This window comes from Halichoerus grypus, chromosome 4 (genome assembly GCF_964656455.1).
Source record: "Halichoerus grypus chromosome 4, mHalGry1.hap1.1, whole genome shotgun sequence".
NCBI classification, from domain to species: domain Eukaryota; kingdom Metazoa; phylum Chordata; class Mammalia; order Carnivora; family Phocidae; genus Halichoerus; species Halichoerus grypus.
The window spans coordinates 33752363-33767040 of record NC_135715.1 but is presented as its reverse complement, the minus strand read 5'-3'; the positions used below and the strand labels follow the sequence as shown (position 1 = coordinate 33767040).

The 14678-nt window shown below is 37.0% G+C and overlaps 1 protein-coding gene across 1 annotated transcript in view; it reads left to right on the top strand.

Annotated features, from left to right (window-relative positions):
* The window catches only part of PIBF1 (progesterone immunomodulatory binding factor 1), a 208492-nt gene that overhangs the window by 2328 nt on the left and 191486 nt on the right, over positions 1–14678 (top strand). Inside the window, exons 3-5 of the mRNA XM_036073108.2 lie at positions 5273–5373; positions 7840–8038; positions 10305–10424. Of these exons, the coding sequence (XP_035929001.2) occupies positions 5273–5373; positions 7840–8038; positions 10305–10424 (420 nt within the window). The remainder of the gene's footprint in view (positions 1–5272; positions 5374–7839; positions 8039–10304; positions 10425–14678) is intronic.

The following is a 14678-nucleotide window of genomic DNA, read 5'->3' as shown; positions in this document are numbered from 1 at the left end:
TTTGAGAGAGAGGGAGGGGAAAGAGAACACGAGCGGGGTTGGGGTGCAGAGGGAGAGGGAGAAGCAGACTGCCCGCTGAGCAGGGAGCCCAATGTGGGGCTCAGTCCCGGGACCCCGGGATCAGGACCCGAGCCAAAGGCAGACACTTAACCAACTGAGCCACCCAGGCGCCCTTCTATTAACTATTTTAATTTTTTTTTTTTACATTTGTTCTTGAAAATGGGTATTTTTCCTATTTTTTTCCTTTACATAAATGTAAATTGCATGTTTTGTTTTAGAGTTTATCTCTTTTATAGTTGTTTTTTTTCCCATCTCAGGGATGTTTTTGAAATCGTTAATGTTAACTGTGTATGTCTCGTCTTCTGCTTCTAACTTCTATGTAATTCTGTGTGTGTGTGTGTCTACCAATCTCTCCATCCACTACCGCAGAGATAGGCACTTAGATTGCCTTCCAGTTCTCTGCCACCACATGCAACATGGGCCTTCTGTAGGCATTTCTCTTTTGGACCTGTGTGGACATCTTCTTTGACATGTATACTCAGGAATAGAATTTCTGGCTCACAGGGTATATCCATACTTAATTAAACTGAGTGTACTGTCAAATTACTCTCCAGAATAGCTGCGTACTCTACATTCCCATGGTTTTTGGTCCATGAGCACTAGGGTTGTTTTGCTTAGAGACCCCTTGGGAGTAAGATGTTTGCTGTCAGATATATGGAGAAATATTATACAGTAGAAGAATTAGTCTTTCATAATTCATCAAATCCAAGGCAGCTTGATTGTAAAGTGGACTATTACTTGTATCACTGAGATTAAAAACTGCCAAGTTAAACTGTTATGTGCTATAGATTGTAAGATGCATTCCAGTTTCAGAGATGTAAAATGTGAAAAAGTGAGAATCTGGGATCAATGAAGGAACAGAATTTTTAGACATTTATTTTCCAGAGCTTACCAGTATATTGAGCATTGGGGGTACAAAGATGAAAATATCAATTTTTAGCATTATTTTTTTATTAGTTACAGAGGTAGAGTTTAGTGATTCATCAGTTGCATATAACACCCAGTGCTCATTACATCAAGTGCCCTCCTTAATGTCCATCACCAAGTTACCCCATTCCCCCACCACCTCCCCCTCCAGCAACCCTTAGTTTGTTTCCTATAGTTAAGAGTTTCTTATGGTTTGCCTCCCTCTCTGTTTTCATTTTATTTTATTTTTCCCTCCCTTCCACTGTAACCCTCTGTTTTGTTTCTTAAATTCCACATATGAGTGAAATCATATGATAATTGTCTTTCTTGGATTGATTTATTTCACTTAGCATAATACCCTCTGGTTCCTTCCACGTCATTGCAAATGGCAAGATTTCATTTTTTGATGGCTGAGTAATATTCCATTGTGTGTGCGCTACATGTGGCATTATTAAAAATAAATTTCCCTTACTAGACTATAGATAATAAAAGTCACAGGAAAAGTAGATTTCTGCTGACTATAAAGCTTTCTTGCTATTAACATTTAAATGGCTTGATTTAAGTTACTGAGCTTCCTATCATTGGAAGCATTCTATAGTCCTGAGTGGTCATGATATATTATAGGTATTTTTGCTGTGGAAAGAGGTTGAACTAGCTGTGCAGTGTTCTGGGGATGAAGTTCAGTTGCTAGTACTAGAGGCTTAGAAAATGGTGGCTGCCTGTAACACAGGAGAAGGATTTTATTTCTCTTGTTTAACAGTAATCTGAAAGTAGGTAATTTAGATTTGGGGTGGTTACTCCTTGATATTGTTAGGAACCCAGGCTCCTTTTAACCTTCTGCACAGCTGTTTTAAGCATGTGCTTTTCATCTTAAAGTCACAGATGGCTGATCTACCTCCAGTATTGTTATCCATGTTACAGGCAGAGGATGAGGAGAAGTATAATGGGAAAATGGGACACATGCCAAAAGACTCATTCCCTTTTATGTACTTCTGTTTTTTTAAAATTTTATTTATTTATTTATTTGAAGGAGAGAGAGAGTGCGCATGCTACCAGGGGGAGGGTCAGAGGGGGAAGGAGCGGGAGAGGGAGAGAGAATCTGAAGCAGACTACCGGCTAAGCACAGAGCTCCACGCGGGGCTAGATCTCACTATCATCAGATCAGGACCTGAGCCGAAACCAAGAGTCAGACACTTAACCAGCTGAGCCACCCAGAAGCCCCAGGACTCATTCCCTTTTAAAGAGCTTTCCCAGAAGCTCAAGCCAGTGACCTCAATAAACTAGAACTATATAGCATGACCACCTTAGCTGCAAGGAGTGGAAAGCTGGGAAATGTAAATATTTAACTGGATACATTATTGTCACTAATAAAAATCAGAGTTACATTAGATAGAAGAGAAGACTTGGTGTTGGGAGATGAGTAGCAATTTTTGTTCTATTCATCACAATCTTTTTAAGTTAGAAAGTCTGTTAATCTAACGTTTTTTCTCCACCAGTATGGTGGCAATACAATTTTTACGTTTGTTACAGTTTATTACTAATGTTACAGTTTTTTACTATGAATGTCTTGATCCATGTTGATTTGATTTTTCCATATCTAAAAACAATAACACATTTCTCCAAGGGAATTCAAAAGCATTAGTCCCACTTCCCTCTTGCTCACTGAGAGAACTTAAAAGGGTAACAGCTTAGGCCGAACATCCTGATTCTAGAGAATTGTTAGCTTTCCATTTTTATCCCTGCCCATTGATTCCTAAATCTCCTTCCTTATTCCTTCATTCCTTTCCTCTTCAGTCTTCATGCCTGGTAATTTTTAAATGAGAGAAAGTCTTTTTATCTTTCACTTGAGATCTGTGGGTTCCTTATTGCTTGGGAATTAAATGAAGGGGTGCATCTTCCCAGCTTGATTATCTTTGAGTTAAGGAACCTAAGTTAGAAGTCAGTTAAAATTGTGAAAGTTGTAACCCTGGAAAGAGTAGAACTTTCTGTCCTTGTGGTAACAGTATTCTTGATTTGCAAAATAATAACTATGAGGAATGTGGTTGTCTTTTGTTGATTTAAGACATTTATTGAGGCATGTTACTAGGAATATAACTGAACATGGCAGGGTCCCTTTTTTATGTAGATCACATTCAAGTGAGACACATGATCAAGAAACAAATGGGAGCTCTTCAAGGTCATGTGACACAGCATCACTTAGCAATGGGAGTTTTCTACTTTAGATAAGGAGTCAGCAAATTTTTTCTGTAAAGACCCAGACAGTAAATATTTTATGCTTTGCAGGCCGTATGTGGTCTATCACATATTTTTTGTTGTTTTTTTTAATCCTTTACAAATGCAAAATCTATCAGCTCATGGGCTGTACAGAAACAGGACATGGGTTTGATTTGGCCCATTGCCATCGTTTATTAACTCTTGCTTTAGACTGTGTAATCAGAGAAGCCACTGGCAGATTTTAGGCAATTAAGAGTTACATGTCCTGATTTTTGTATTCAAAATGGCACTGAAGTAATAGACCAAGGACAGATAAGGTAGAAGCAGAAGACAGTTAATTGGGTTATTGCCTTATGTAAGACTTAAGTTTTTGGCTTCATCTACTGGAGCCATTTATTGAGAAATGGAAGGCTGGGAGAAGACTGATGTGGGAGGTAAGATGTAAGTTCTGTTTTGAACATGTTAAACTTTAGATTCCTGTTAGACCCCAACACAGAATTGTCAATTAGAGTTTAGGGGTGAGTCCATGACTTTGTATGTGTGTTTGTGTGTGTGTCTGTGTGGTGTGTATGTAAAATATACATCAGCATATAGATGGCACTTAAAGCTATGGGATTAGATGACATTACCTGGTGAGAGCAGAGGGCCCCAAGCCACGTGAAGTGGAGTCCAACATTTAGAAATAGGGTAGAGGAAGAAAATCTAGCAAAGGAGCCTGAGAAGCCTACAAGTGGCTAGTGGGTTAGGAGGAAGACCAAAGAGGAATAACATGGAATCCAAAATAGGATACAGTCATCTGCTGTGTCAAATCATGCTGTCAAGTAAGATAAATATGTTGAAATTACTAGGGGACTGGTTATTAAAAAGAGGTGATTCAGAATACTTTTACTGGAATATTATGGTAAAAAATACTGAATTTTTGCTCTGATGGTAAGCAGAGAAACGGTACATTAGCAAAGGGAGTGGTGTGATCAAGGGAATATTATTGTTCATTGTTCTTTTTAGTGGATTATAGAAGTAGTTTGCTTAATGATAGGAATGATCCAGTAGAGTTGGGGAATTTGTTGATGCAAGAGGGATCCATTTGAATATATTAAAGATTGGCTGTTAATCTATTTTAAAAGATGAGTAAGAATTACCTGGGTTGAAAGGAAAAGAGAAAAGAATTTTTTAATTAGACTAAGAGCAAAACCCAAGTCCATAGAGGCTTAAGAGAGACCACAGCATACTTGAAGAATGGCAAGCACTTATTTTTCCTGGAACAGAGTATCCTTTTAAGCTAGTGACTAGAGAAGGAAGGAGCTGGTAAGGGCCTGATCAAGAAGTACTGGTACATTATGCCATGAAGTTTGAAATTGACTTCGAAAACAGTGAAGATCCTCTGAAGGATTTAAAACTGGGGAAATAAATTTTTGATAACATTTTTTAAAAGGAAGATAAAGGAAGATAAATTTGGAGGTTGACAAAACTGGACACAAGGAAACACTCCTGGTGAGAGATGGTAGGGGTCTAACTGAAGATTTGTCAGTGGATATCAGAGGATGGAGAAGTTTTGACAGCTCTGTATGAAGTGAACTTAACAACAACCACAACGAAATGGAGTCTGATCAGAATAAGCTGTGAGGAGAAGTAGACATCAACCATGACTTAGGTGTTTTTTGCGTTGGGAGACTAGGGAGATGCAAGGAACGTATGATTAGGTGAGGCTGAGGACTAGTTTTCTTTTGGACGTTTGTGACATCACTCATGGAGTATTCATTTGGAGATATATGGAAGGAAATAATAGCAAGGAAATAATTACCTGGGTGAGGCACCACAATAAAATCCCAGATGTTAGGGGGCTTCTCAGTGAGAGTGGGTTAAGGGGGAAAAAGTAGTCTTAATGACAGCCTGGCGAAAAACCCATGTATGTGGCAACAGTTTAAACCATTTGTATGAACAGACTGTAATTTGTTAATACAACCATTGCAGAGGAACCTCTATCCAAGCTTTCTCTCTTTTTTTTTTTTTTTGACATTTAGTATTTTTCAGACATTTTGTAATGATAAAATTGAAAGTTGACCATATAATTTACCTCTTTCTCTTTATTGAGATTGAAGAATTGGAGGAGAAACTTAATGATGCACTTCACCAGAAGCAGCTACTGACATTGAGATTAGACAATCAGTTGACTTTTCAACAAAAGGATGCCAGGTAAAGTTTTTAAGAAACAGTAATATCTATTTAGCCATTAAAAGTAATTTCATTACCTGTTTATGCATGCAATTGTAAGCTAAAATAGAGAAATTTTAAGTGAGCGATGGTAATAACTTTTACATCCATACCAACAAAGAAGTAGGTTACTTGATACAGTACACAAAATACAAAAAGTCAAAATTCAGCGTTCCTTCAACAAACATTGCTGATGGAAGTGATCCATAAGTGACAAAGAAAGTTCTCTAAACTCACCACCATTTAACCTGTTGTCTGGATTAACCTTTCTTCATTTGCTTTATAAAGCACACTAAATCTCATGGCCCATTTAACTCTGCACGTTTAAATTACCTTCTTTTTTGCCTGCATTCTTTCTCCCAATTCAGTTGTGTACTTAGGAAGAGTCCATTGTGTTTACTCTCAAATATGCCTATGACAGTTGCCCTTAGAATTATGTAAACATGAAATATGAATGGAAAAAATGATGTGCTGCTTTATGAAAACTATAATGAATTCTTTGAAACAATTTAATAGAAGTGAGTGATTAAAAAAAAACTATCATCAAATTAAGTGAAAGCAAGACAGATTTAAAAGTTGGGAGCAAAAATCAAACAAGTCCATAAAAAGTATCCTCTCCGATTTCTTTCCAAGTGTCTTTAAGGTAAAGAAATTGAACTTGGCAGTCATGAACAATGATTTACACAAAAAACAAAGTATACCTTTGTATTTAAAAAATCTGAACCCTATGTAGAAAATTTGACAAGTGACTGCTTCTTTCTATGTGTTAATTAGAAGTAAATGTGTTAAAGTGCTTATCTTTTCTCTTTGTAAGATTTCACTATTTAACTGATACTTAAAAAAAATTATCTGACCAGTTACCAGGCACTATAACATTAGATCACTGGTTCTGAAACTTTAGTATGTATCAGAACCATCTGGAGGTCTTGTTAAAAAGGATTGTTGGGTCTCACCCTCTGATATTGTGATTTGGGGTGAGCCCTGAGAATCTGTATTTCTAACAAGTTCTCAGGTGATGCTGATGCCGCTGGTCTGGGGACAATACTTTGGGAACCACTGCATTCAGTGGTAGGGCTTCTACTCTAATTCTTGAGGCATTTTTCAGATTAAATGATGCTGAGAGGGCAGTTGAGAGGCTATTGCAATAATCCTCTTGATAGCTGACGTTAGTAAAAAGTGGTTGTTGGATTTTGAATATATTTTGAAGGTTGAGCTGATGGGATTGTGGCAACATTTTTGGTTCGAATAAATGAAAGGGTGGAGTTGCTGTCAACTAAGATAGGAAAACCACAGTGGAAGAGGTTTATGAATGAAGAGCAAGAGTTCAGTTTGGGACATCTTCTGTTAGAGTTGTCTTATTAGAAATCCATGTGTAAGTATTGGAAGAGTTTGGTCTAGAGATATAAATCTGGGAATCATTAGGATATAGACAGTACATATTTAAGTCATAAGACTGCATGAATTCCCCAAGGTAGTAAATACAGAGAGAGAAGAGAGCCAAGTACTCCTAACATTAAGGCAAACCAGAAAAGGAGACTGAGAAAACACCAAGGGAAAAATGGGAGAAAAATGACAAGAGTATAGTGACTTGGAAGCCAGGTGAAGAAAGTATGTAAAGGGAGAGATCAGTTGTGTCAAGTAATCTTTGGTCATGGATGAGAAGAATTGAGAATTGATCGTTAGCAATCTGGATGTCATTGGCAACCTTGAGATTTCAGTAGGAAGGATAAAAACCTAGTTGGCATGGGTTTAAGAGGAAGGGCATCAGACGGTGAGTATAGACAACTTTTGAGAAGTTTTGCTGTATGGAGGAGCAAACAAAGGGGGCAGTGAAATGGGGTCACTGTTCATTTTTTTTAAGATAGAAGAAGTAACAGCATGTTTGTATGTTGATGGGTGTGATACAGTAGGAAGGGGAGAGAATCAGTTGTCCCTTCCTGCTCAAAATCTTCGAATAGGCAACTAATGATAGCAATGTCTGCTACATGTATTCTTTGAGAATGATTAGATACAGATTACTCCTTTCATCACCTCACTGGTTGAATGAATACTTTACAGTGGTTCAGTGTTGCCATCTTCAAGCAGTATACCTTAAAGTACCTAGACAGAAAGAAATGAAAATTATTTTGATGAGTAGGGTCTAAAACAGATATATAAAATTTAAATCTTAAGCAAAGGAAATGCATGATTTTATAATTTGAATTTTGAAAATTATTCTTTAAGAATATCAATTTTCTATTTAATAGTTTATGTGGCTGCACATTTAGTAATGAGTATAGAATTGTCATTTCATGTTTAACTGCTTAAATAAATAAGCATTCAGCTGGAGCCAAAAACACTAGAGAGCTTCTCATTTCCTGTTTTTATGTTACTATAAAAGGTAACTTTGAGAAAATTAAATCTGAAAGATTTTTCTTTAAGCTTGCCATAAATTCTTTCCTAATGTAGAAAATATCAAGAACTAATGAAACAAGAAATGGAAACTATTTTATTGAGACAGAAACAACTAGAAGAGACAAATACTCAGCTAAGAGAGAAGGCGGGAGATGTTCGTCGAAACCTGCGTGACTTTGAGTTGACAGAAGAGCAATATGTGAAACTAAAAGGTTTTCCCGAAGATCAGCTTTCTATTCCTGAATATGTATCTGTAAGTGTGTTGCATCATTTAAAAAAAAAAAACTGCATGTATTTTCAAATTAGAATTTGCTATTTATATAATAGCCTTAACCTTCAAAGTACCCAATTAATAAATTATTTTGTTATTTTATGGCCTTGATCTGGAAATAGTGAATGAAGTTAATGGCTGCACAGTCCATAGAAATGAATCATTGTATCATAAACTGGTGGTTTATAATGTTTTTAAAATGAGAAATTTATAGAGATAACAGATTAGTGGTTGCCAGGGGATGGGGATAGTAGAGGAGAGAGGACTTGGTGTGATTGTAAAGGGAGTAGGATGAAGGAGATCTAGGTGGTCTAGTTCAGGATCTGTTGCAGTGTTGGTTATACAAATCTACGCATAGGATTCATCTATGGCCTTAGTCTCAATTTTTTTGACGTCAGCATCCCTTTACGTTCGCAAAATTACTGAGGACCCCAAGGAGCTTTTGTTTATATGGGCTATATTAGTATTTACCATATTGGAAATTAACACTAAGACATTTTTAAAACATAAGAATACATAAGCACACATTCCATTAGCCTTGAAAGCAATGATCTCACCACACATCAGGTAGCTGCTGGCAAACACCACTAAACAGGCATAAGACAATGAGAGTAAAACAAGCAAAAAAAATCTTAGTATTATTAGGAAAATAGTTTTAATCTTATGGATTCCCTGAAAGGGTCTCAGAGTGATGGAGTGGTTACCAGGGGTTCCCAAACCACACATTGAGAACTGCTGGTTTGTGATATATAGATGTCATTTCACCTTTAGAGGCTTGAACTTTTTCATATGTAAAAGGATTGATAATAATAATAGTACCTTTCTGTTGAGGTAATGTGAAGATTAACTGTGAATATGTACATGAAATGCTTAGCATAGTGCTTAGAACATAGTAAACATATAGTAAATATACCTATTATTTTTGCAGGAGTGGTGATTGCTACTCTTGGTTTCCATTTACATAACGTTTCTGGATTAATGATCTCATAAAAAAAGTGTTCCTTTTTATCCGTTTTTTTATTTAGCTCAAATATATTTTTTTCTGTCTGAAGTGTACTGTCCAAGACATATCAAATCTCTCACATGCTGTCATTGTGACTTTATCCATAGTAGGTATCAAGTATCCCACAAGTGGCAGTTACACATATTTTTGTTCTCTGGTTTGTTAATGTTCTTTGCCATCTTCTGTTTTTGTAGATGGTATTATCCCTAACTAGTCATACACAAATTCATTGTGTTGAGGACTAGCCTCTTACCAGGTGTGGTGCTCTTGCAATTCAGCAACATATTAAGGAATTGCAGATTGCATGCCTGTATAATAAATAGGCATAATTACCCTCTCCTAACTTGTTCATGGCTTCTTAAGCTTATAGGAATTTGTCAGATGGAACACTTTACTAGATTAGGGCAGACAAATTCCTTTGAGAGAATCATGAGTGAGAAGAGAGGTCTGGACTGAATGGAAGTAGTGATATGAAAGATCTCTCCATATTCCTCCTGATTATCCCTTACCCGGCAGTGGTAGCAGTAGGGCTTCACCAGGAACCTGGGATATAGGCTTATTATGTGTTTAGGCAAGAGAGAGAGCAGTGTACAAATCAGGCAAAAATTCCTGCCTTCGTGAGCTTACATTCATTCGTGCGGAGCAACACAGACAATAAATTAAAAGTAATATGCAGAATGTTTGTCATAAATGCTATGGAGAAAAGAGCAGGAGTGAGACTAGGAGCTGCCATCAGGTAGGGGTACTATTTTAAATCAGATTAGAGGAATTAGGGCTTTACTGATAGGGTAACCTGAAGGGAGTGAAAGCATGAGCCATACATTTGTATGTGGGAAGAATTCTATCAGAGGAAATACGAGCAAAACTTAAGCACTTAATATGTTCAGGAAGTAACAAGCAGATAGGGTGGAATGAGCAGTGGTGGGAAATGGGGAGTAAGTAGTACATGGAGTATAGATAGAAGGGAAGAAAGAGACTGTGTCGGGGGTGGAGAATTATAGATAATCTGGGCCTTGAGGAAACTTAATTGAACATTAAGCTTTAATAAAGTATTAGTGGTCAGGGTCAGTTAATAACTGTTTGTACAAACAAAACTCGATTATACAGGCATATAATGCAAAACTTAACGCTTTCCTTTTGTTATCTTAATGTTTTTATTACTCATAATTGAGGGTACTATAAATTAGTAAATTTTAATTGTAACTGGGATTCTAAAATTGCTTAATTTGATTTTTGTTTTTAAAGATTCGGTTCTATGAACTAGTGAATCCATTAAGAAAGGAAATCTCTGAACTGCAAGTGAAAAAGAATGACCTATCAGAAGAATTAAGTGAAAACAAAGGACAGTTGAAACAACTGACAGAGGTTTGTATGATTTTGATCGCTGGTGGGAAGAAGCTCCATGTTTTTTCCTAGGGAGTTCCTCAAGATTTGTGAGCAGGAATATAAAAGTCAATGGTAGAAAAATGGGACTGGGGGATGATGACTACATGATTATTCAAGCAGTGGGAAGGTTAAATTGGAAATAGTCATCTTAAAGATTGACAGGGTAAGTCTGTGATATTGGCCTGTAATCCATGGTTGAGCATTTTGTTGTAACTCTTTCATTCTTGGTTCTTATTACAGATTAGCCTTGTTTGTGATATGAAAGGGAGCTGCTATCCATTTATCATTTTGCCTCTTCATTAAGTACATTAGTTTTCCTAATGTTTGTTTGGAGCATGAGCACTGATATAAGTAAGCATCAGCCCCAGTGATCTGCATGGTGCTGTGCCATGTGCTGGCAGCAGTGAACTCAAAAGAGGGAGTGTCTGCCCTTCTAGAGTTCAAACTCTAATAGATTAGACTTAGAACCTTGGATGATGTTTTGACACTCTCATTTTTCTGTGTGACACTGAATAAGTCATTTAATGTTTCCTGCTCTGTCAAATGGAGGAAATAATCCTGCTTGTCCGTTCATTTCATTGCATTGCTCATGTTTCTGTTTCAAAGTAAAAATGTCATTTTAGCAAAGTTGCATATAAATATTTTTTTGTCCTTATTTCAAGGGCAGCTTTTACCAAAGATCTATTATCCAGAAATTAATAATTATAATTTAATTTACATTTCGATGCCCTAATTTGCTGCTCTGTTAGTGCTGGACAAAATCTATTTAGGTCATTAATGTAGAGCCAATATTACAAGCAAATAAAGGCTCATCTTCCTTCCTCTCCTCATAGGAGTGATAAAGTCAGCAGGAGTGATGCCAAAGAGGCAGATGTACCGATATGAACCCTACTACAAGGTTCTGTTGTGGGTTTTTGTTTCTTCTGCTGACCTGCCACATTGTGCAGGTAAAGTGTTTGCATATTTTAGAAAGATAGCTTTTAATTTTTATAAAATTTGCAAAAAAATACAAAGTTAGAAGGTGGCTAGTAGCTAATTTTGTGGCCTTGGCCAAATCATTTAATTTCTATTTCTGCAAAATGCCCAGGATGGCGATAGTCATGGCAACACACGGTTCATTGGGTTTACTGGGGACAAGGCAATGAAATGAGTTTTCAGACTTGGTTCTGTAGCACGTCATGGTATCTCAGTTTCCCTCAAGGACTTCTTATTTTTTAGGAGGAGGGCTGGAAAAGTTTCCTAACCTTGTTTATATCAAATTATCTCTTTTTTAATGACCTTAACATTTGGGAATTCTAAGACTGGTTTCTCTTGAACAAGGATTCCTTGGGCCAAAGAGAAAAAAATTTTTGCAACTCTAGAATTATCAGTAGTATGTGATATAGTTTTCCTGTGCCGTAAAGCAAATCTCTTGACTCTTCAAGGGTCAGTAATGGCATTGTATCCCAGATTTTTGTTTGTTTCAGCCTTGCTCATAACACTGCCAGTATTTTGTTGATAGGAAAACATAGATAATTAACACTGGTTTGACTCATTGCATTCCTGAGTATTTTTAATGAACTAACAGCTCTTGAACAAAGAAACAGTTTTGTTTGTTTTAGGATTCTTCAGAGAAATAGAACCGATAGGATATCTAGAGGGAGAAAGAGAGATTTGTTTTAAGGAATTGGCTCACATGATTGTGGAGGCTTGATGAGTCCAAAATCTGATGGGATAGGCTGGCAGGCTGGAGATTCAGGGGAGAGTTGTAGTTGAAGTACAGAGACGACGCTACTGACAGAATTCTTCTTATTCAGAGGAGGTCAGTCTTTGGTCTAGTATGGCTTTCTGCTGATTAGATATGACCCTTACATTATTCAGGATAATTGGCTTTACTCAAAGCCTACTGATTTAAATGTTATTTGTTTTTTCGTTTATTTCAAGTTTTTATTTCTAGTTAGTTAACATATAGTGTAATACTGGTTTCAGGAGTAGAATTCAGTGATTCGTCACTTACGTATAACACCCAATGCTCATCACAAGTGCCCTCCTTAATGCCCATCCCCCACCCATCGCCCCTCCAGCAGCCCTAAGTTTATTTTCTATCGTTAATAATTGTCTCTTATGGTTCGCCTTCCCCTCCTTTTTTTTATTAAATGTTAATCTCTGGGGCGTCTGGGTGGCTCAGTTGGTTAAACATTTGCCTTCTGCTCAGGTCATGATCCTAGGGTCCTGGGATTGAGCCCCATGTTGGGCTCCCTACTCAGTGGGGAGTCTGCTTCTCCCTCTCCCTCTGCCCCTCCCTACTGCTCATGCTCTCTCTCTCAAATAAATAAATAAATAAAATATTTTTAAAGAAATGTTAATCTCATCTAAAAAATACCTTTACAGAAAGATCTAAAGTAGTGTCTGACCAAAATAAAAATAAAATAAAATAGTATTTGACCAATTTGAGTATTGTGGCCTAGCCAATTGACACATGAAGTTAACCAGCACAGGGGCACCTGGGTGGCTTAGTTTTGGCTAAGCATCTGACTCTTGATTTTGGCTCAGGTCATGATCTCAGGGTCGTGAGATTGAGCCCCGCCTTGGGCTCCATCCTCCGAGGAGAGTCTGCTTCTCTTGCTCCTCCTCTCCACCTGCCCCTCCCCCAGCTTGCTGCATGTGTGCTTTCTCTCTCTCTCAAATAAATAAATCTTAAAAAAAGAGAAAGAAATTAACCATCACAGAACCCTTCCATGTGCAAGTTTGTTTCTTAAAAGGTTCATCACCTCTCAGCTGAAAATGTAATTCTCTGTCTTAAACCTTTTCATAAATTTAATAATATAAACAGAGAATTGAACCACAATCAGGAAAAAACAAATTAAGCAGTGTGTTGTCTACTTAATAAAAGGTCTTAGAAATTCAGAGAATATGATTTAGACAGAATAGAATTACTTTTATATTAAAGTCACCCATAAAGTTTGATTCCTCTGGTGTGTCAAGGGCTAATACAGGTCAACTTGCCCAACACTGAGGAAAAAATCAACTGAATATTTTTAAATTAAAAGATTTCCTTATAAGGATATAGTGAACAATAAATATAATATTTAATATTAAAAGAAATTTTGCATAACTGTGTACTGTGAGGATTTTTATGTGTGTGGGGGATTTATTTTTTGAAATGGTTTGTTATTTACTCTCTAGTATTTGGAAAATTCACAGATACTATTTCAAGTTTTATCTCTGCATTTTGACAGTGGTGTGATAATATTGGATAAAAAACTTAGTCTTCTCTACTCTCTCTGCCCCTAATCTTACAACTTCTCCATCTACAAAATAGGATGAGAATATATAACACCTTCCTCATATGGTCATTATTATGGGAATGAAATACATTCAGTAAATATTTGTTATACATCTGTTAATGTGGCAGGCATTGTTCTAGGTGCTTGGGATACTACAGTGAACAAAACAATGATCTCTGGCCTCATGGACTTTATATTTTTAAAAAGAGTACAGGGAGGAGTACCTGGTAGCTCAATCAGTTAGGTGTCTGACTCTGGATTTCAGGTCAGGCATGATCTCAGGGTCCTGGGATCGAGCCCTGAGTTGGGCTCCATACTCAGCGGGGACTCTGTGTGAGGATTCTCTCTCCCTCTTCTCCTCCCCCACACTCATGCACACGCACTCTTTCTCTCTCTCTAGAATAAATAAATCTTAAAAAGAGTACAGGGAAACATACAAATGTTATAGATAACTAAATCAAAGAGGAAGAAAGTGATAACTGCAAAGGATAAAAGAAAAAATATTAGTGCATGGAGAACAGGGAAGAAATCATATTTAGAATTGTATAGGGTCAGTCAGTAGGCCTCATTGAGGAGGTTAGAAGTTTACAAAGACTTGGAGGTGAGGGAGACAGCAAAGTTCTCAAGGAAGAACTCCCAGACAGAGGGAACAGTCAATGCAAAGGCAAGAGGGTGCCTTGATGTTCATGGAGCAATGAGGAAGCCAATATGACTGGAAATATTGAAGGGAGAGAATAGTTAGGTAAGATCAGAGAGGTAATGGGTTTGTTGAAGTCACCATAAGGACTTTGATTTTAACCCTTAGTGAAAGGAAGTATTACAGGATTTGGGGAAGAGATGTGACATGATGTGACATACTGTAAAAGGATTATTCTGGCCAGTATATAGTAGACCCTCAGAGAGTATTAAAGAGCTTTATTAATGTCCCAGCTGTTTTTGTTTTTTTGTTCCTTTGTTTTTGTTTCGT